Raw genomic sequence first — 23,464 nt, 5'->3', positions numbered from 1 at the left:
TGATCCTTCTCTTCCTCCTTGTCCTCCTCTCTCTACCTTGTTTTTCCTGTTCCCATCCCCCACTGCCACTCCACTTCCTCCCTCCACCCTCCCACCCCTTAGGTCCCCTCTTCTTCAGGAAGCCTAGGAGAGGGCCAGGACTGAAGTCAGAGTTACTCAGAGCCAGCCAGGTCAGTCCCTCCTCCAGCCCTTTTCCGATTTGTTTCCTTTGACCCCCCCCATCCCCCCCAGCACCCGTCGAAGGAAAGAGAGTCTGGGGGACACATATAGAGTTGGAGCATAGCTTGTTTAATGTTTTATACATTTTTTTCTTTTTTTTGGAATATTTTTTCTTTTTTTTTTTGCATAGGGAACAAACCATCGTCACTTTCAGTAAATGGTATTTAGGTAGGCGCATCGGCTAGACCGTAAGGGCTGCATCATACAATGTTATAATCAAATAGGGTGTGAGGCGCAGGAGGGGGGGAAGGGAGAGAGGGAAACTGAGGCAGGAGGAGAGGGAACAGGTAGCAGGAAGGGGGGAGGAGGAAGGGCACAGTTAGATCCCTTCCTCCATCCCAGTTCCAATATTGTGCCCTTGGAATTGGGCCAACTGTGTATGTATTTGTTGATGGGTAGGCCAAGGATAAGAGAGCTCAGTCCTGGGCCTGCGGTGGTTTCCAATCTTTGATGCATGGTGAGTGTGTGTGTGTGTGTGTGTGTGTGTGTGTGTGTGTGTGTGTGTGTGTGTGTGTGTTGAGGGCATTGTGGGATGGGTGCAGTAAGCAAGAAGCAAGAAACAGATTAACTAGTCCCATAATATTGATAAAATATAAAATGGAAAAAGAAATCTTGGAGAAAACAAAACAAACAAAACAAAACACGCACACAAAAAACAACTGAAGAGGACACCAGTAAAGCAAATTCTTTTTTTTTTTTCTCTCCATTATATCATATTCCCAGAGAGAACTCTCTGGTACTTGATCTCACTCTATGTAACATCCACTCTCCTCCCTCCCCGCCCACCCCATTCACCTGTATTTTGTCTTTGAGTGATCAAAATAAGATTTATGGAAACTGTAACAGAAAAGTCTGGGGTTGAGGGAACTGTCCCTCCTGCCTCGTGCCAACTCCTGTCCAATGCACTGAAGAGGAGTCAGGAGCCTGGGCTACTTTGCTGGGTCAGGAACTGGGAAAGGATGAGTCTGGGGTTGGGACCAAGGGTGTCTTAGATAGAGCCTTTGGTTTGTTTTTTTGGTGGTTGTGGTGGTGGTGCTTGAGAGGGGTCATTGGAGCCCAAGTATTTGGAAGGATAAATCGTTTTGAGGCCAAGATTCAGAGAGGGTAATGCCAGGGCAGGAGACAAAAGGAGCTAGAGACTAGACGGGTGTGCCCTGGATTGTCCACCTGCTCCCTTGTCCAGGGTGCTGGCAGAAAGCCACAACTGTCTCCCCACCCCCTGCTTCAGTCCAATAAACCCATGGACTCATTGGTAAAGCAGAATCTTACCCTCTTGGAGGATGGAGCGAATGGCTTCTGGAGGCCTGCGGCTCTGAATAGAGCACTGCTTTGGATTAGGAGGGCAGTCTTAGATGGATGCTCCACCTCCCCCCACAAAACCCATCTCCTCATTTGTGCTCCAGAGTTCTCCTGTCTCATTCCAGGTCTGGAATGTGGGCTCCACAGGGAAGAACAGATAGACTCCCATTCCAGCTTCCAGCTAGGCCTGGGATTCTGCCAGGCTCAGTCTCTACCACCTTTATGTTCCAAAGCCCTGGAAAATATGGAATCTACAGCCTCAAAGACCTCCAGACCAGGGAACATCTGACTCTATCTAAGTTCTCTAGATCGCCTTAGAACCCTGCCGTCACCTGAATCACAGGCTGGACTTATCCTCTCAGGATTGAGATATACACTTTTTAGGAGGCAAATAACCCTCTTTCTCTACAGCTTCCTAAGCAAGGACTCAGATGGCCAGATGAGAAATAGCCCTCAAAGCCAGGCCAGCAGAGACTTGCGAGGCACTGCTTGGGAACAATTGTTTTTTGGTTTGGATGTCAACAGTCCTGCTGCTTTGACTTTTGGTTGGCTTTCCCTCCTTCTCCCTTGTCCCAAAACCTTGTCCCAATCCCTCCCTTGAAAAGAGACAGAGGCCTTCTTATTAATTGTGTGGCTATTTTTAATCATGGATAAATGATGGAGCACCAGAGGGGCCTCGATCCAGCTATAATGGAGAGTAGATACTAGAGGGGTAGGAGGCACACTTGAGAAGGGGAAAATATTATGACCAGAACTGAGGCTGATCAGAGATTCAGCAGCTGATCTACCACTTTCCAGATGCCTGGTGGGCAGGAAGGGGAAGTAGCATGACATGGTATGGGAGAAAATATAGACCAGAGTGGGGGATGTGAATGGGAGGAAGACTTTCATCCACTCAAAATGAAGAGCAAAACCAAGGTTCTTGGATGATGTGCCAGTTACAGAAACTGACCCCTCAAGAGCAGCAATTTATGATCCATATCACAAAAACATTGTGTGTGGATGATAAAGTTTAAAGTACCATCAATGAGGCCTGGTCTGGGGATGGTCAGATTGGGTGGAAGGAGGCAGCTTAAATTTTGTTGATTTGAGATGTTTTCCAGTGAGCTCTACTGGAGGACTCTGGAATTTGTTGGTCTAGGTGAACAGGTCTCTGTGGGCCTCCTCTCTCACTGTAATCTCCACATATCCCTCCCACCTCTGCTTCTATCTGATCCAACTTGAGATTGTGGCCACCAAGGCAGCCAATGTAGTGCATGAATGCCAAGCCAAGAACAGCCAAGCTTGGAGGCCTAAGCCATTTGGATTTTGAGGACTGCTTGGAAGTTGAAGTCCTGAGGCATGAACACTGGTTTTGGGGCTGAGCACTTAGGGAAAGGGTCATCTCAGAACTCCATCTTAGAACCTTGAAGAAGGGATTATTATCTCATTTTTGGGGGGTGCTCACTGTCTAGCTGCTTACATTGCTCTCTCCCCTTTGCTCCCATCCTCCACTCCTGTGTCTGGATGAGTGTGAAGTTCAGAGAAGAGAATGAAGATTTGTAATACGCATATCCCTGGGAAAGTAGGGTCCCCTCATCCCCTGATGCCTCTCTAAGAAGACCATTTTGAGGGGGGTGGGGAGGGATGTCCCTTCTTTTCTGCACTCTCTAGGACTGAGAGAGAAGAGAGGCTAACCAGAGAGTTCCTCTGGCCTCTTCTCTCAATCAAATAGAGCTTGTGGCTCCCCTCTGCTCTTTCCCCTGGAGTTTATTTCCTTCCTGGGTGGGAGAGGTTGGAGAGAAGGCAGGTGGCCCAGACCAAACTGCTAAAGATTTGAGATATCTCTTAAGAGATGGAGTTAGGCTAAAGATTTATTTGTCACAACTTCCTCATCCAGAAGGGGATCTTGAATTTCAAATAATGCAGGACAACCCCTTTAGGACCTGATTTCCTAGGTTTAATCCAGTATTGGACCTTTGGGGTGGTCTCTTTTGAAAGTCTTGTAAATAGTGTCATTGAAGGCTAGGGAGTGTGTGTGTGTGTGTGTGTGTGTGTGTGTGTGTGTGTATGAGTGTGTGTGTGTATGTATGTGTGTGCTTGTGTGTGGTCATGCCCTGAATGGTCTGAGGAGATTCTAGGAACAGACAAAGCAGATGAAAAAACTACCTGATGGTAAACAGGTTAGTGCAATGAGAGCCATTGGACTCTGAACCAGGAAGAGATGAGCCATTTGGTCAGTCAAAGCCATACCATATTTTGGGTGGAGGTGGCATTCAGAATTTCATATCTTGGTAAATGAAGGAAGGAAGCAGCAACTGCCAGGCAGATGACAGGTGCCCTGTAGGCAGTTGGGTAACTGGTGACCAATGAGACATCTTAAGTACAAGGGGGGACTAGATAGGAACCTGAATTCTTCTGTTCATGGAGCACATGAAAATGGGGACATGGCTAGTAAAGCTCCCAGATCTCCCTAAGCACCTGGATGGCAGGAGGTGGTGAGGCTCAAATTTGGGAAAATTTGGTCCTTTGACCAAAATCTCCTTTGTTTGGGAAGATTCTGTTAGCCTTTCAAATCAGATGCATATCTACCAACACAAGGGCATCTCTTTTTCTTATACCAACTCCAGAAGTTTAGCCAGAGGAGTGAAATACACTGACTAACCACTTAGATCAAGGGCTGTGACTTAGCATATCCTCTTGCACTTTTTTTTGGGGGGGGGAAGAGGGTGATCATGGCAACTCTTAGAAAGGAACTAGATCACCTTCACTCCCCAAAACCCCAGAGCCACTCCAGCCTGGGCCCTATAGGTACTCTGTGTTTTATGTCCATTCTGCAACAAAGCCATTGTTTTGCAGGAATTTCCATGCACATGATGGGTTTCCAATCTCTCTTTCCCTTTCCATAGAATTCTAGTCAAAAGCTCCTGGATACTGGCAGGAGAAAGGTCTTTACTACTGAGAAGAGAATGGGAACAAAAAGGAAAGGAGAAAGTGATGGAGTCTTATCTGCCCAGGGGCCTCACTGGCAGGAACCCTGATTTGTTTCAGAGTTTAACTGGAAGATGACAGATCTGGGTCTTGAATAGCCCCATGCCCTCAAAAACTATTTGTGCAATGAGTGAACAGAAAAAGAGATGTTTGGCTCTGGGAGTTCTTGACTTGGAGGAACCCTACATATCCTTCCTGAGTTAAGGGATGGTAATGGTGATGAGATACAGGCAAGCATGGAGGTAGGGAGATGGACAAAATGACCTCAGGAAGACTCTTTCTGGCTTGACCCCTAGGGTCTCTTCAGGAACCCTCTAGCTACTTCTGGTTTAGCTAACACAAAAGAGGCTTTGTTGTTTAATCAGTCACATTCAACCTGATTCTCAGACACAAACTTCCACAGCTTTCAGATTTGGTTAACAAGATAGCATGGAGTTGTCATACCATCAATCCCCACTGCTCTGGCCTTTGGTGGCACTTTTGAAAGAAGACAGGATGGGACATAAAGGGAAAGGAGTTGCTAAAATCCAAGATGAACTGGGGCTCTCATTGGGTAGAAATTGGAGCCAGTGGCTCCATTTTTTTGCCTTGCCCAAGAGTCAAAAGCAGGTGTCAAAGGAGGCCAAGGAAGATGATAGCTTGGGGTGGCGATGAAGAAGAAGCCATTGAGCCATTATGACCAAGATAGAATCTCAGACCTCTCCAGGCTGCCCAAGACCTGTATGATGAGCTACAAGTCCTTGGTGATCCCTTGCTCTCATTTCTAGACTACTCTCTAAAGAGCATAAAAGATGGGTGGGAAGACCTGACCTAATGATGAAATGGATGATTGTTGGAAGCTGGATTCTCCAAGAAGGGACCCCCAAAAAAGAAAGGACCAGAGGCTGGAAGGCAGTTCTTTCCCTTAATTTCACAGCTTAGGTCACTGGATCAGTCCCTCACCCCAAACCCTGGGCCCCTGTAACCAGGGGTGAGGAGAAAGGAAAGCATTGAGGGAGGAGAAATGCAGCACATGCTTTGCTTTGGTCAATTAGGAAAAAAAACAACCCAACAACAAACAAACACACAAAACTGCCAAGGAAATGAAATGGGAGCATTGGCCTCCATCCTAACCCACTCCCAGATTAATGCAGCTTCTCTAAGGCCCTCCTCCTGTCTCACCATGAAGTCACTGAGAGTGGTTAGCCAGACCTAGGAGCAGAGACTAAACAGGTATTGCATATATAGAGAAAGATAGATAAATATATACTTTTGCCATACTAGATGCATTTGTATTCACAACTGGAAGACATGAAGCAAGGGAGAAGCTGTCAGGACAGGAGCCAAATCCAACCCCAAATGGCCCACCAAGTGGGGAGTGAAGGGGAAGGGAAAAGAAGGGCTTTGGCAAAACTTATTTGGGGGGAGGAGTCAGGTGGAAGAGACACAAGAATGACCATCTCTCTTGGGTTAAATGATATTTGGATACCCTGAACCCTAACTGGGTGACTCACTTCCTGCCTGTCTGTCCAGGAGACAGGCAGAAGATCTATAGAATTTTAGAGTTGGAAGGATGGGATCTGTCATCTCAGTTAGGGTGATAAACTGGGAGGCAACTGTCCCAGCTAGAGTGACACCCTGGAAGGCAATCATACCAAATAGGGTGACATTTTAGGGGACCGGTGTTTTGATCAGGGTGACACCCAGGGAGGCAATCAACCCAATTAGAGTAACACCGTATAGGACAAGTGGTTTCCAGTTAGGGTGACACCTAAGATGACAGCCATCCAGTTAGGATGACATGCTAAGGGGCAGATGTTTCCATGAAGCTGATACCCTAGGAGGCAGTTATTCCAGTCAGGGTGACATCTTAGAAGACAGGTGTTTTTTAGTTAGGGTGACACCCTCAGGGATAGATTCCCAGTTAGAGTGTTGCTCTGGGAGGTGGTTGTCTCTGTTAGGGTCTTAACCCTAGGAGACAGTCACTCAGAGTAACGCTCCAGGAGGTGGCCCTCCAGGGTGGTAGGAGCACAGCCCTCCTCTCCCAGGGACAATTTCAGGCTATTCCTTTAGGGTTAGGATGCTAAAATTTCAAAATTAAAAACAAATGGCCTCCTGGACCCTTCAAGCTTAGCTTTGGGCAGATAGCTGAGAAAGGGGCAAGAGCTAGAAAGGCTTTGGGGTGGCCATTCCATGAGTAGACCCCTCTTTAGGCCCAAGAAACATGAACAGAGATGGACGGAGGTGGGGCCCAAAGAAGGAGCTGAGGAGGGCTGGACGCTGAATGGGTTGGAGTTTTTTGTTCAGTGATTTTTTTGTTTTGTTTTGTTTTGTTTTTTACAAATAGAAGTACATCCCCCTTTTCCATTTTTATTTTTTATTTGATTTTATTTTAACTACACGAGCAGAGCATGCAGCTATCTCTGTGCGGTGATACCGTTGAAAGTTAATACTTATTCTTGGAAGGCAAGGCACATCATGTGATAGAAAATTTCGTGCAAATTAGGAAACATGGAATTTTTTTTCACTTTTTTATATAATTTTTTTTTTTTAAAGAGGACGGGGCAGGGGAAGGTGGAGAGGGGGAAAGGTAGAGCCAGTTATAGTCTGCCATGCATTTATCAGCTCCGAGCTGACAGCTTGAGCTAGGTCACACGAGTTCCTGGTTAAGCACCATGCAGTTTTATTAGCTTTGAGTTCTCCCCTTGACCGCCATCTTGCTAGCCCAGCTTGGTTCCACAAGGTCCCGCCTGGAATGCGGTCCTTTCCCACCCCCACCCCTAAAACCCTAGGGAGCTAGGGTTGCCTGTACCGAAGGTTCCAATGCCCACCCCATCCCCAACAGACACACACACACACACACACACACACACAGACACACTCACACATACACAAACACTCTCACACACACACACATACACACACACTCTTCACCCATCCACCCCCAAGAGAGGCTCACTTCAGGTCCCAAAGGCCAACCCCATCCAGTGGCTTGGAGGCCTCTTGGGGGAGGGGAGACAACAGGGTTAAGTGCATGGGGGGTCGCACCCTCTGCCACTAGGTGACAAAGCTGCCATCATGGAAGCTCCAGAGGGTGAGAAGGATGGCACAGGGTGGGGAGGGGAACTGAGGAGGGAGCTTACGAAACTCTGGTCTTTCTCTTTTGGATCAACTGGGTTTGCCACGCCTTTGTGCCAGTTTGAGAGGGAAGTCTGGTCTCTGGAGGAGGTGGCAGTGGGTGGGTGAGAAGAGAGAAAGGAGGAGAGTGGGATCTAGGGCCAAGAGCGAGATTCCCATGGTGGGGGAGGAGCCCCCTTGGCTCAGTGCCCCTTGGATGGCTCAGGCCCCTCTAGGAAAGGGGCCCCTCCGAGGCCAATGGGAAGGTCTCGAGAGGCCCGAGGGCAGCCCAGAAGTGTAGTCCCAAGTGTCTCCTCTCTCCCCTGGTGACTGAGGGAGGTAGGGTCAGAGGTGAGAGCAGGAGGGAGGCCTAGGGCTGGCTCCCTGAGCTTAGTGTTATCAGAGCGGCTCAACGGAAATGCTTAACAGATTGCCCACCCCAGGCCTGAGCTACTCCTCACTCTGCTGGGGTGTATGTGTTTATGGGGGGAGCAAGTGGGAGGGGGTGCCCAGGCACCAAGGGCACTAGGGAAAAGCCAGTCAGGGCCAGGGTACTGCCCTCCTTGCCAGTTGGAGTTTGGCAGTTTCCCTCTCTGCCAGATCTTAACTTGTTCTGGACCTTGACTATGGGACCTCCCCTTAGTCCCCCCTTCCCTTCCTACTGGGGTTCATCCCATCTCTCCCAGGGATCGGTCACAGAGTAGGGGACTGAACTGAGTGACCTTTCCCTTTCCAACCTATCTCACGCCCCCAAGAGCCAACAGGGAGGACAAAAGTGCAGTGGGGTGATTCCCCTTGGCCTGGCCTGGGCTGAGCTGGGAAGAAGGGCAGGCAGTGGCATGGGGGGAGGAGACATGGATATGGGAAGGGCATCACTCTTGGTTTTAAGGCACTGGCAGAGGGGGCAGTAGGGACCTGGGGCAGAGGGGCAGTTTCCCCGACCCCTTTGGCCCCAATCTCCACTGTCCCAGACGGGCGGTTGGCTGGCAGGGGCAAATGCCCACTCTGTCTTTCAGTCTCCCATCTCTCTGGCTTGGGTTATGTGGGGAGGTAAGGAGATGAGAGTGTCTGAGACCCAAAAAGATACCTTGCTGAATGGGAGGATGGGCCACGGGAAAGGAGATGTCCCCCTCCTCTTTCCCTAGGGAGAGTCCTAGCATCCCTGGAAATCAGAGGGGCCTCGGCCCAGATACCAAGGGGGGAACCAGAGATCCCAGGATCTCCTGCTGGCCCTTGGTGAAGTATCTGTGATGACACACAGGGAACACACAGCAACACCCTGCAGGGGGTGGTTCTGAGGAGCTGGCAGGAAGGGAGGTGCCTTGGGTGAGCATGGAGGGCAAAGGGCCACCCGGGTCTTGGCTCCAGACCATCCATGATCACTTGTTGTGAGTTAGGGGTGTGGGAGGGCAGTAGCTGAGGGCAGCGATCCAGGATTCAGGCACTTAAATCGCGCACACTCCACAGCCCAGTTAGATGGGGTGGGGAAGGGGGTTGGGATTTTTGTCAGAGAGGGTGGGATCTCTTATTGCCATCCCCACCCCTAACCTCTCCACTCTGGGGGGGCCTCTGTCAACACCCTTAAGAGTTGGGCTAAAGCCTTGGCAGCAGTGGGTGGGTGAGGGGCATATTTTACAGTGGCTTTTCCTTCCCTTCCTGTCCTCCAAAAGTGCATCTTTTGCAGCACGTACATCATCATCCCCAAGGCATTAGGCTTTGGGGCACAGGTTTTGGTGGGCCACCTCCTTCTGCAGTCCCATCAGTTGCCAGGTCCTGGGCTCCAGGGCACCAAGAAGTGGGAGGAGTGGGACTGATTGCATAGAGACCTTTTCTCCCAAATGGGGTAGGCATGAAGAAAAAATGAGTCCCAGTCAGATAAAAATACAGATGTAAGGAGAGTGGTCCAGCATCAAGCATTAGGCCAAATTAGATACCTCCAGATGTGGTGGATGTAGGAGATAGCATTTTTTCAATGATTTCCCTGGGGCAAAAGAATTTGGTTGAGGCTCCTTTTTTTTAGCTTGGACCATGCTGAATCCTCTCACCAAGGAACCCTGTGCCACCAAGCCCTGCCCATTCTGTGCCACTCCAACCAACACTGTCACTGTCTCTTGAGAGCCACTTTCTCCCTTGCCACCACTGCCACCCTTATAATGTCTGGAACCACCAGGAGACCCTACTATGCCCATCTCCACTCCTCACCCCTTCTACAGCACACAAAGAACATTAGTCCCAATGGATATGTCTGTCACTTGTGACAGGTATTCTGATCTCCAGGGGGCTTGGGAAGGTGGGATGTTGCTGCCTGACCTCCTTGGCAAATAGCAAGCATCATGGGCACCAGCCTCTTTGGAATGCTGCCATCCAGCCCCAGAATGGAGGTTCAGGGGAAGGGGATACCAGCTGATTTGACTGCAGTCAGGGCAGACAGGGAGGAACAGAATGCACCCAGTACAGTTCCTTTTCCTCATGATGCCCCTCTGTAGTGGGCCTTAAGGACATGCTCACCTCTCTCTGGTTAAGGAGTCTGGACAGCTAAGGGTCTGGGAGCTAACCCAAAGCACAGATTTTTTTTTTTCATCTGCTCATCCCTAGGCAAAGGGATGGCCGCTGGTGCCAATGGGAACTGCTCTCAGCCTGCCCAATGCCAACAGGAGCAAGCAGCCATCTGTCCTGGGTGCAGGCATGGGAGCAGGGGTCAGGGTGGGGGGACAGGCTGGGCATCCGGTCCTTTCTTCAGTCGTGGCAGGTGTAAAGGAGATGAATAAATTAGAAAGACACCGTTTTGCATAGGCTGCCCCCCGGGGCCCTACGTCTGGGCAGTGCCCGTTGGACGCAAGGGGCCTGTCCCTTGGCCGGGGTGTCTGTCGCTGGGGGACGGGGCGACGATGTTTCTGACTGCCAGGCGTGGAACCTCACTCGCTCTTCGGAGAGAGTCTCTGACTTTTCTGTCTTACCTCTTGTTTTCTTCTTGGTTTTTTGTTTGTCTCTTTTTGTTGTGTTTTTGTTTGTTTTTTTTGTCGGGTTGGATGTTGGCGGGGGGTGGCTGGGAGGACGTCCTCACTCGCACTAGCTCTCCACCAAAAACATGGGCCGGGGGGCTGCCTTTCTCCCCCCGAGATAGCCCCGAGACACAGGAGAAGGGACATGTAGGGAGAACTTTGCTTATCCCAGATACCAGGACTGGAGGAGAGAGAGAAAAAAAGAGAGAATGAAGTAAAAATGCCTGGAGAGTAACTGATGATGTTCCTTAATTCCCACTCCTTCATCTTTTCCTCCTTCCTCCCCATACCTGCCCTCTCCCTCCCCAGACTCCCGATGGTTCCACATTCTTGTTTTATACCATTCACTTTCCACTTTTAGCCCCAATCCTGTCAATAATTCACTGTGTGACCTTGGGTAAGTCATTTCTGTGCCCAAGTATATCATATATAAAATAAGTAGTTCTTTGAGATGACCTCTGATACTCCTTTCAGTTCTAACATTTGGTTTTCTAAAGTCACTTCCAGTTAAGATATTCTATGTTCTAAAGGACCATTTGCCTTGGACATCCTATGGATTTGTGGAAGACCTACCATGTAGCTAGTCAGCACTGGAGGTTGGGGGACCAAAAGGAGGTGAGGTGATGTGACAATGGCAAGGAGGCTGGTTAATTATGAAGGGTAGCAATGAAGGCCTGCAAGGATGAAGTTACAACTTTGCCTCTGGGGAAGACCCCATATATCAGTCTAGTCTCTTCCCTTTTTTCCAATTTACCCAACCCATAGTCTGGTTTAGGGCATGGTTTGCTTTGTTTTTCCAGGCCTGAACTTTGGAGGACACAAAGGAGACAGTAGAAAGAGGGTGAACCCCTGGAGCTCTCCTCCCCAATAGCTGAGTGGCTGTGTAGTTCTGACTTCAGTAAGACTATGATTTCTTAGGACAGCCCCCAAGGCTGGCCAATGTATGAAGAATTCTTTGCCTGAGGCAACCCATAAAATCAAGAAAAATCCAAAATAGCTCTTAGTCCTACTGTTTCTGAAGTAACAAGGGTGTCTGAATGTGGAAGAGGGAGCTAAGAATTCTCCACTCTTCACATGTGTTCACCCAAGATATCTAATCCATCACCAACGTCTTGTTTCTACCTTCCTGACAACTCTCTCATCTGGCCCCTTCTCTCCAGTCTCAAGGATCAGGCCATTACTGCTTCTTACATTCTATTGCAATAGCCTTCTAATTTGTCTTTCTGCCTCAAGTCTCCCTCCACTCTGATTGCACATAGATGCCAAAGTGCATTTCCTAATGTACAATTTTGGCCATGTCATCTTCCCTGCTCCATAAACTCCAGTGGCTCCCCATTACTTCCAGGACCTAACAAAGTCCACTGGCATTTAAAAGTCTTTACAATCTGACCCCTTTCTCCCTTTCCAGTCTTCTTTATTTTACCATCTTCCATCTACTCTAAGATCTGGTAAGACAAGCCCACTTGCTGGTCCTTCCACAAAACAATTCATATCCCATCCCCATGATTTTTCAGCTACAGTTCCCCATATTTGGAATGCTCTTCACCATTGCCTTTTGTCATCGTTGACTTCATTTAGAACTCAGCTCAAAACTGCTGTAGGTAAGAAGTCTTTCCTAACCACCTTCCCCCTTGGATCCCTAGTCCTTTACCTTGAAGGTTACCTTTTATGTTTTTGCCTTTCTCTGTATCCCCAGCACTTGGTGCTGTGCCATTACAACAGTAAGTGCTTAATAAATGCTCGTTAATTATCTACAAACATAAATGTAACTGATGTTAATCTAAATATGAGCTCCTAATCTGGTGATCCATGAGAGAAAATAACACTGGAGGAAAAGTGCCATATCAGTCTTGACATTCTCACTACAAATGAACCCCAACGGCAAAGGGAAGTTGGAGCAAACTCATGAGTTTTCTTTGCAGAAGCAAATAGAGAAATGATGAAGTTGGTTTTATCATGTGTATGGGGTCAACATGAAACATAATATAATCGCACACTTGGTCACTTTCCTTTATTGTGGTGCTTATGATCAGCAATTACCAAGTAGCCATAATAAAGAGAATGGCAGTCTATGTGGCCACATTTGTTGCAAAAGGTAAAGAAATTACAGAAATTCTAGGACAAACTTGATAAACACCTCCAAATTAAATCAACATGACTTTTAACACTTGGTAACCATAATGAGAATTGCAGCTTGATGGTGCAATGGAAAGAGTGCTGGGCCTAGAGTCAGGAAAACTCTTCCTGAATTCAAACAAGCCTCAGATACTTCCTGGGCAAGTCACTCAACCCTGTTTGCCTCAGTTTCCTCATCTGTAAAATGAGCTGGAGAAAGAAATTGCTGTAGTATCTTTACCAAGAAAACCTGAAGTGGGGTCATGAAGAGTGAGGCAGGACCAAAAATGACTGAACAGTAACAATTGCAATGAGAAAGTGGGCATATGGAAGGATGATGAAAAACAGTTTGGAAAACATGGTTCAGAGGTAAAAAATGAGAGAATGAGAGGTGTCAAAGGGTCTTATAAAAGCCTGATGCCTATGTGTCATGAATACTCTCGTTAATCAGAATTGGGAGGTACTAGTCAGGGTACATGTTGAATAGTATCATGACAAATGAAACTGATTGCATTCTCAGAGACAGGAGATGACTGGCTACCAATCTGGGAAGTGATTTCCAAATTGGCTGTCTACGTACAGCCATACCATTGACTCATTAACCAGAATTATAATTAATAGCAAAATAGATAAATAAGAATGAAAACAATGGTGGGCAATTTAAACAACTCTTATCTGACTTATTTAAACAAAGTATTGACAATAGAAAATGGAAAATGGATAAAAGAAAGGCATTAACATAGACTACTACCATTTCTTAAGGAAACATAATCAACATAGATCAATCACTACAACAAGGAGACCAAAAGAGCCTGGAAACTGCCTCAATCAGCAAATACTTGCCAAGTGTTTAACCCGGAGCCTAATCTCCTTGCCAAATGGAGGGATATGGCAGCCAAGGGGAAGGGAATAAGCATATATGGCTCCTACTTTGTGCCAGGCACTTTAGAAATATTATCTCACTTGATCCTTCCAACAACCCTTGGATATAGGTGCTATTATAATCCTGATTTTACAATTGAGGAAACTGAGACAAAGAGAGGTCAAATGATTTGCTTTAGGGTCACACAGTTAATATCTGAGGTGATATTTGAACTCATGTTAACTTGACTGGGGCTCAGCACTCTGATCCATTGTGCCACCTTGTGGTCTATAACATTGACTGGCATTGTTAACTGAGTACAAACTCACTTGTAAGATTTTAGAGAAGAGAATGACAGATTATGAGCATCATTATCTCATAAAATGGTGCGAAATGGAGGGGGAGAAGTATAAAGAAAGCTCAGTAAGATTTTTTTTTGTCCAACTAATGTCTGAGGAGTTTAAGGATGAAATTAGAGAGAGAATAAAGATAAGACAATTCAGAGATCTGTGAAGATTTTTATAATAAGTTTGCTTTCACTGTTTTTTCACCACGGTGTTACCACATTTGAATTCTAACCTCTTAGTCCTTAGGCCCATAAATACACATTATGTATGGATACACTAGTGGAATGAAAGAAAATGGAACTAGGAAGAAGAGCTGGATTAGTCCAAGTTTACACAAAGGTCGTCCATAGAGGAGATAATCCAATCTCAATAACACCAAGGGATCAATTTTTGAGGGAGAGATAATACTGAAGAATTGGGGGGGAGGGGGGAAGAATCTCACACTTGATAGTTACCAAAAATAGATGACCAAGTGTGAATAATTAAGACCAACAAGCCATTTTCTTATTTCTACAAAATTAGGAGAATAGTCTCTCTCTCTCTCTCTCTCTCTCTCTCTCTCTCTCTCTATATATATATATATATATATATATATATATATATATATATATCAGGAATCTCTAATTTGAGTGTAGGAGGGAAACAGGCAGGGTGTTGCAAATAATATATAGCACAATCTTTACAGTCATACATTGAACTGATTCTAAAATAGCATTTGATTTGATGGAGCAAAATGTTGCCTTTAAGTCTCTCCCATGTACTTGTCAAGAATCCTGGTCTTCAAAAGAAGTAACAATAATAACTATTAGCATTTATATGGTGCTTTAAAAAGAGGGCCACCCTAGGTAGATGCCCGGTGGAGGATTTTATGGGAAGGCAGGACAGAAGAGAAGGGGTTGGATGGCTTCTAAGCTGTGCCTCAGGCACTCACCTCAGTGGGATCCCAGATCCCAGAGTGAGGGTTACTCTTAATTGTGGAAGCATGGGCATCCCCATGGACGTACTCTTTGGGTGAGAGGGTGGACCCTAGTGGCACAGTTGAAATGGCCCTTTGAACTCAGAACATAAAATAGAAAAATGCAAGAACTTAGAACAGAGAATGTTTCAGCTATAAGAGAACTTTAGAAATTGCTTCATTCAACTCTCTCATTTTATATATGGGGAAACTGAGGTCCACAGAGGTGAAGTGTTTGTTTAAGGTCACAAGGAGCAGCCCCAGATCAGGACTTTCCCCATGCTTCATACTGCCTTTGGTCTCTAACTCTGAGATTCGAAAATGTGAGGAAAAGAGGCAATAGTGATACACTTCCACTTCGTACACCACCTGCACCCACTACCCTTAAGAATTCCTCATATTTGTGCTATGCTCTAACTTTTCTAAAGTGCTTCTCCTGGTGAGCTCACCCCAATCCTCACATAAATACCCCTCTGAAGGTAAGTAATGACAATAGCTAGCATTTAAGTAGTGCTTTAAGATTCATAAGGTGCTTTACCAATATTATTTCATTCACTCTTCACAGCCATCCCCCGAAGTAGGTGCTATCATTACTCCCCTTTTTATAGATGGGGAACTCCGGGCAGACAAAGCTTAAGGGACTTGCCCAAGGTCACACAGCTAGTGAGTGTCTGAGGCACGAATTGAACTGGGGTCTTCCCGACTCTAGGAGCATCACTAGCTGCCAGTAAATAGGCAGGGCAAGGGCCATGATCTCCATTTTAGAGATGGAGACGGGGACCCAGCAGCAGACTCTAGGTCTCCTGGCCCTCTCGCATTCCACAAGGGGTGATTTTACGTGGCCCACTACACCTCCAAATCCTATATCAGCCTGATACATTTGATCCTCAGAACGTGATTTCATTGGCACACGGAACTCCAGGAGGGGAGACAGTCTACCCGTGCAGATGGCACTAGTTCTTCAATGGATAGTCTTGGAGAGTAGGCCGGGCTCCTGCCCCAGGCCATCCAGCCTCGGGGGTTTCGGAGCACAAGTAACCACCAGAGCTGAAGCGTATTTTGGTTTCAAAGTTTCCTAAGCACGGAGAAGAATCTGGTTTGCACAAAGCATTACACTAGCAACACAGTGTATCCTAAGGGTACACGGTATCATCCTGACAGACTCGGTGCGGAACATTGTCTCCACGGCTCTGGTACGGGCTCTGGCTGTACCACGCCGTAGAAAACTACAGCGCATCATCAAGATGTCAGCCGGGACAGTGGATCTGCACAAAGCTGGGCACCTTCCGCTGCATCTCGCCGAGCTAAGGCATTCTAAGATCACGACATGCCCCTCCCTCCCATCTTCCCTCCCTGTCCGCAGCTGTCCCGGGGCCAGATCGCGATCCAAAGCGAGGCTGGAGCTGTCTTGATGCCTGGATAAGACCCACTCAGCGGTTTGGCTAGCTTCAGGGTTCCACCGGTCCCCAACTTCCTGCCCTGCTCCGGGGATTGTTCCACCCCTGGGGTTCCCAGCGGGAGACAGAACAGCTCGTGAGGGAAGGGAGGAGGGAGCCCAGGCGGGGGGCTGGGGGTGGGCTGGGGCTTGCGGGCTGGACCCGATTTCTTTAAAAGCAACCTCCTGCCTCCCCTCAACCACTGGTCCAGGCCTCACGGTGGGATCCAAGGCAGCCATCCGGGAAGCCGGGGCGACCAATCAGGTCGGCTGGAGAAACAAGCCTGCCTCCGTGTCCCGCCCCTCAGTTTGTTGCTAGGGTGAGGGTTGGGGCTGAGGGGAGCCGCGAGCCAGTAGCCTCAAAGCCCAGTTCCCAGTTATAACAGGGGGTGGACCCCCTGAGTCAGCTGGGGAACAGAAATTCGAGCCCTCCGCTCAGCTCCAGTACAGCCCCCTCCCCCAACCAGCCTTTACCTAGAAAATCAGCTCAGCCATTGATCCTCCCGCACCATTGTTCCCTGAGCCAGTTCTCCGGCCCCTCCCCCACCCCAAGTTCAAGTTCATCTTGCCATTACCTCATGTCTGGTTTCCGTTGGCAACCAGACAGGCTTTAGGTGTGACCCTCCCTCCTCTGGTGAGCAGCTCCCTAGCCTTTGATGCCTGGTCCTCTTCTTTCCTTCCTTCCTTCTTTCCTTCTCTCTGGTTCCTGCTCTTCCTCTCTCTCCTCGGGCTCTCTGAAGCAGATGGCCCTCCCCACGCAGCAAGCACCCCCTTCCCCAGTCACTAATCCCAAGGGCTCTCCCTTCTCTCTCTCAACATCCCCCAGGAGAGCTCGGGGTCTCTAGCTTTCCTCCAAAGGGCTCAGCCCAGAGCTGATTCCTGCTGAGGCCGTGGCACAATGAAGAGGCCGGGTTAACACGGAAAGCTGCCTTTTATTAAGGTTGTTTAGCACTTTCCAAATTTCTGCTTTGGTCCTCCCAACAAGGCCCAGAGGTGGGGGGTGCAGGAAGACCATCAGAGGCCAAGAGCCTGGCTGTGTCAGAGACTCTGGGAAGAGAACTCTTCTACTACCCTACACCGGCTTTCTCCTAGTCTCAGCTCTGCCAGTGAGTCACTGTGTGACCCTGGACAAGTCAGGTCTCATTTCTGTACCTGTGGCATGAAGGGGGGAGGCAGGATGATTTCTAGGCCGTTTCGAGGTCCTTTTCAGAGCTGCCATTTTGTAGACTTAGCATTTCAGACAAGTGAGACAAAAGGGAAGGTAGGGTGGGTACTGGCTAACCCAGGGGTACCTGCCCTGTTTGGTACTCTATCAAGGGAAGGAGCAACAGTGCCCTCTATCCCTCCTATGGTCCAAAGGGTGGGTTTTTAGGGCTTCTCGGGAATCTCCCAGGCCTGAAAAGGGCCTATTCCCACTGTCCCTAGCACACAGAGGGCCCAGCACTGTTTCTGAAAGCTCCCTTTCTCCCAAAAGCTTTTCCTCACTACTTCAGCACACACTCTTCTCCAAATTCCTCACTGTGTCAGACACTTTAGTACCTAATTATTATTCGGTTTCCTTTTGTTTTATAATTGTTTCATGTATGGGGTTTAGACTTCAAACTCCCAAGGGCTGGGACAGTGTCTCCTTCCTGGTTCTACTTCCCCAGGGCTGAGTGCTTAGTCAATATTTGTTGATTGAGACCATGAAAGCATCTGCACAGCAAGCTCTTTTTCTCCTTCAATCATTTGAGTGAAATCAATTGTGGGGAAGGGGACAGTTCCCCCAGCTAGTGGCAGGAAGGTCCTAAGGACCTGTCTGTCACCCAAGGCACCTTCCTTCCAGAAGGTTAGCTGAAATGGCCTTACAATGAGATTTTAGGACAAAGAATTTCAGGGCTGGAAAAGGCCTTGGGATATAGAATATATCAAAGCTGGAAGGAGCCCTAGGATATGGAATGTTATGAATACGAGAGATTATTATTATTATTATCTAAGGCATCAATCATTGGGTGATATTGATTATAAAGAAAACATGTCATCCCTGTAACTTTTTTCACCTCTATTCTATTACTCTCCATTAGGGACCTCTCTGAAGACTATTATTTGTTTTTTGTGATTATCGGCCATCCCTAAATTCCTCATGGGAAAGAAAGGTTTGGAAAAATAACACAACCATTCGAATGACCAAAAAAAAAACAAAGTTGGGATTTCACAATCTATATGGAAATTAGCCAGCAGGGCAGTTCGTTATCCATCCTTATGTGTCTGTCTGCACAGGATCTTTCCCTGGTCTGAAATACCCTCCCTTTCCCACAACCACCTCTTAGAATTCTTAGCTTCCTTCAAGCTTTGGTTCAGGTGCCACCTCCTACAAGAAGCCTGTCCAAAGCCCCCCAGTTGTTGGTTCTCTTACTTTTTTGTGTATATGTTGTGTTCTGCCCCTTCCTTTCCCCAGCACAGTATAAGGCAAGTTCCTTAAGGGCAAAGACTATTTTCAATTTTGTCTTTGTATTTCCTGACACTGAATCTTGAATGTGGTAGGTGCCTAATAAATATTCATTTATTTGAATTGAAAGTTAAAGCTTCAGGATGGAAAATGGTAGAATCAGAATGGATCTTAGGACCCAGAACATCAGACATCAGAAGACACTTAAAACAAGGAAGACTGAATGTCAGAGTTGGAAGGAGCCTAAAAGACCATTTTAATCAAACCTTAATTTTACTGATGGAAAAACTGCCACCAAGACATGGGAAGTGATTTGTCAAAGATGAGCAATGACCAAAAGAGCCAAGGCTAGAGACAGTTCTGAACCCAGGGCTCCATCCATTGCATCATACTTCCTTGTGATAACTCAGTTTTCCCTTTTTGATCTGGTTTCCCTTGGATATATATATTTGGTGGTAAGGATGACAGGAATGGATGGGACCATTTAATTTATTCTGACATCCCTTATACCATAGGAATGACTCTGGGTTCCACCTCCTGCTATGTTCTATTCCCAGCCCATGTTGCACTGCCCATTCTAAGAAAGCCTGGGCCCCTGAACCCTCAAGGATTTAGTGGGCTACAAATTGAATTCTCAAGGATTCATTGTGGGACCATAACCCTAGTCATGGCTCCCTAGAAGAAGGGAGCCAAAACAGATTTGTAGGTCTGAGGACACCCATGAGGGGAAACTAGGCTACATGGTTACCCTCACCAATGGAAAAGCTAAGAAGACCCTGGCCAAATGCCTGGGTTGACCAAGAAAGTGTTACTTGGCCTGGGTAGGAACTGTTCTCCTTTTCCTCTTTTTATTAGTTTTGGTTTCTAAAGCAATTAGGATGTTCCCAGCCTCTGGCTGTAAAGGGCAGGAAGCTAGGTGCCTGAAATTCCAGGAGACAGGCAAGCAGCCCACAACCTCATCCAAGAGGAGTCCAGTCAGTGGTGAGGAAAGACATAGTAAATACAATTACATAGACACACATATAGACAGAGACTTTCCACCCCCTTCTCCACCCCCCCCCCCCATATATAGGCCCAGACCTGCACACTGAGGCACACCCATATGTTCACAAACACATGTACAATCAGGTATCATCCATCCTTAAAAGAAAACCAAGGCAAATGAAAAACCCTTCATTTGACCCGATCACCTTCTTCAAAGTGTTGTTGGGAGGCCTAATGTTTCTACTTCCAAAATATCTCTCATTACATGTTCCCTTCTCTCTTCTGCCATTGCCACCACTCTGATAGTACTGGCCCTTGTCTGCACTATTTAAGTAGCCTGTTACTTGGTGTCCCCTGCCTCAAGTATCTCCCCATTCCAGTTCATCCTCTATTTAGCTGTCAAAGTGATGTCCCTAAAGTCCAAGGCTGATGACCAAGGCTCTCTCCTACACTCAGTGTAAACTCCAGTGCTTCCTTATTAACTCCAAGATCATATATAAAATCCTACTTTTCCAATATTTTTTTTAGATTGAGTCTTCCTATCTTGCTCAGGCTGGAAGCAGTTGCAAACCCAATTTCATTGCCAACTGGCAGGGGAACTTTAAACTTCTTGGTTTCTTTTTGCCCCTCTTTAGGCAGTCTGGTGGCTCCCTGTTCCCAGGGCTCATCAAACTTATAGGATGCGGTTCAGCTTTATCCCTACTCAGAGTTCCTGTACTCAAGGGAGGCACTAGCCTCAGCCTTCCAGAAGCAGGGTTGACATGTGTGTACCACCATGCCAGGTCCCTTCCCTCCCTACACTTTCCTCTCTTTCATGTGCTCTGTGATCCAGCCATACTGTCCTTCCCCCTCTTCCTCAAACAGGACACTGCTTTCTTTCTACTCGTCTGACTGATCTTTCTGTCTCTGCTGGATTAGCATCCCTTGGATAAGGGATACCCAAGGCTCTGTGCTTGCCCCTTTTCTCTGGATGTCCATTTGCTCTCATGGGTTCAATAATCTTCTCTATGCAGATGATTCCCACCCCTAAAGACCTCTGGCTAGTTTTTCTTCTGATTGCCTTTCTAGGCACTCAGGTATAAATTCTTGATTATTCACACTCCCTGACTCTACACATATCCAATCAATAGCCAAGTCTGTTGATTCTACCTCTACTACCTCTCCATTCTTTTCTGTCATTGACACCCCAGTCCAAGTTCTCACCACCTTTCACCCAGACCATTGCAGGCTCCCCAACTAAAATTTCTCCCTTCTCCAGTCGATCCCTACAAATTGATATTCCTAAAACAAAGGTCTCACTATGCTACTTCCCTGTTTAATAAATCCCAATGGCTCCCTATTACCCAAGATCAAATACAAACTCTTCTATTTGCCATTTAAAACCCTTTCCAACCTGCTGCCAGACTTCTCTTCCAGGCTTATTATTCCTCACTCCCTTTCATGCACTCTACAGTTCAACCATACTGACTGCCTTTCTCTCCCTCCCATATGCCCAACATCTCATCTCTCATCATCACTATGTGCTTACCCAGGCTTTCCTTCCACATGCAAAGCTCAGTTCAAATACCATCTCCTATGGGAGGCCTTTTCCTGATCTCCCTAGACAAGATGCTGAAGCCTCTCTCTCCAATTATCTTGTATTTATTATTTGTATATCCTTATGTGTACATGTGGTTTTCCACTATAGAATGTAAACTCCTTGAGGACAGAGATAGTTCATTTTAGTCTTTGAATATCCAGTGTCTGACACAATGCCTAGCACATAGTAGGTGCTTAATAGATACTTACTGATGAATCAAAGTAACCATTGGTCTCCTACTATCAGGTCCCAAGGCAGCCTGTTTCATAATATGATGGGATACACTAAACATTTATTAAGTGTCTCCAAGGCACCGAGCACTGTGCTAAATGTTGAAGATACAAATAAAAAGGAAGTCGCTGCCCTCAAGTGATTTACAGTCTGGGGAGGGGGGCAAAACACAAAAGGAAGCTGAAGATGAGGGGTGTCAGAGTTCTAATTATTAAGATGTTGGCCTTACAGCCACCCTGTGTCCATGTGATTAGAAAAACAGCAAAGATGGGGCAGCTGGGTGGCTTAGTGGATAAAGAGCCAGGCCTAGAGACAGGAGGCTCTGGGTTCAGTATCCCCTTTCTTTCCACCAGCTATCCTCCTACCCATCTCTCCTGAAATCCTTTTGTTGAGGAATTAGGACCTAAGCCTTTCTTAGCCCTAGACAGTGGTACCCCAGTGTAGTGTACATGGAAGAGGAAGGGACAGGGCCAATATGGAAGGGGCACATAATCACAGGCTCTTTGTCCCTTACTACCCTCTATAAGGTAGAGACCATTTGACCCCAAATTAGGCTGAGTCAGCTGACCAAAGGAGAACCAGGCATGAGTATTGGGTAAAATAGGTCAGCTTAGAAGAATCACAGCCCTGGAATGACCCCACAAATCAGACCAATTACCTCAATTTCAAGATGAGGAAAGTTAGGGACCCAAAACAAAGAACAGCACCTGTAGAAAGGGGATTGGGAGAAAATAAAGACACCCAACCTAAGGTGTCTCGGTCATTACTGTTGATGATTATTAGATGTCCTCTGTGGCTCAGAGGATGTATGTCCCATCTCCGTGCCTCCCCTGTATACTCCCAGTAGCCCATGGGAACATACCGTTTTCTGTTTGTTTTGTCTTTCACCTCTTGGAGAGGTAGACTGGTATAGTGGATAGAGAATTGGCCATGATGCCAGGAAGATCTGTGTTCCAGTCCTGCCTCTCTCTCTCTCTCTCTCTCACACACACACACACACACACACACACACACACACACACTCATGGTGTGATCCTGGGCCAGTCACTTCTACTGCTCCAGGTGACTCTCCAAGACTATAAGTTTCAGAGAAGGTATTAGCAGAGGGGAATTCCATCACCTAAGGGAACCTATACCCATGAAATCACTGGTTCATTCCCTATCCCTACCCCTAAGCCTCTGCCTTGGGTAGTCCCTAAGGTACCAACCCTACTTAGCTTGCAAACTCCACTCACCTAGGTCACTGAGGCAGCACAATCCCTCACTAAGTGGACCTCCTTATCCCTCCCTACAGGCATCTTAGCTTTATGAGAGTGGTAAAGAAGTCAACTTTGGGGAATAAAGCAATTGAGTCATTCTAGCAAAGCGAGGGAGAGTTTTTTGGTGGTTCATTTGACTGTTTCAACGGCAGGAAGAAGTCCCAAACTCTGCTGGGGAACAGGCCAAATTCATTCTGTCACTTCTGGAGAGAGGGACAGAGTGTGAGCAGCATCTGTGGGGTCTGGGAAGAAGTTTGGCTGAGAAAAGGAAGCTCACAGAGTTTCTCAGGAGCATATCAGGCTATGGCCCCTTCATAAACACATGTGCAGAAAGCCCCAGGGAAGTCCTCATGGCAGCAAAGGAACCCAACATCATACTTCTCTAAGGCAGGCCCTGATCTCCCTGGAGACCCAGGCAGTCAGGTGTAGACAGTTGCTGCCTCTGAACCTGGTGACCTGGCTCTCACCCCTTGGCACTGCCCCTGTCTCTTTGATTCTGATTTCCCCATTAGAATGACTGCCAGATGGGCTATGTCTGGTTTCTGGCACACTGAGCTTTGGGAACCCCCATGGGCTGGCCCAAAGCTATTACTAATGGAGTCCTTTTGAGGATGTTTGAGATAGGTCTGGCCTAAACCATTAGATAGAAAAGCCCTTTGGTCCAGATGTTAGGGACTGATAGG

General features: G+C 47.2%; 1 protein-coding gene across 5 annotated transcripts in view; it reads right to left on the bottom strand.

Annotated features, from left to right (window-relative positions):
- Positions 1 to 267: 267 nt before the first annotated feature.
- The window catches only part of NFIC (nuclear factor I C), a 144,598-nt gene continuing 121,401 nt past the window's right edge, over positions 268 to 23,464 (bottom strand). For all 5 annotated transcript variants that reach the window (XM_056822388.1, XM_056822385.1, XM_056822387.1 and 2 more), the window contains one exon: positions 268 to 10,767. In XM_056822388.1, the coding sequence (XP_056678366.1) occupies positions 10,750 to 10,767 (18 nt within the window). In that variant the 3' untranslated portion in view covers positions 268 to 10,749. The remainder of the gene's footprint in view (positions 10,768 to 23,464) is intronic.

This window comes from Monodelphis domestica, chromosome 3, assembly GCF_027887165.1.
Source record: "Monodelphis domestica isolate mMonDom1 chromosome 3, mMonDom1.pri, whole genome shotgun sequence".
Taxonomy (NCBI): domain Eukaryota; kingdom Metazoa; phylum Chordata; class Mammalia; order Didelphimorphia; family Didelphidae; genus Monodelphis; species Monodelphis domestica.
This window is presented reverse-complemented; position numbering and strand designations above follow the sequence as displayed.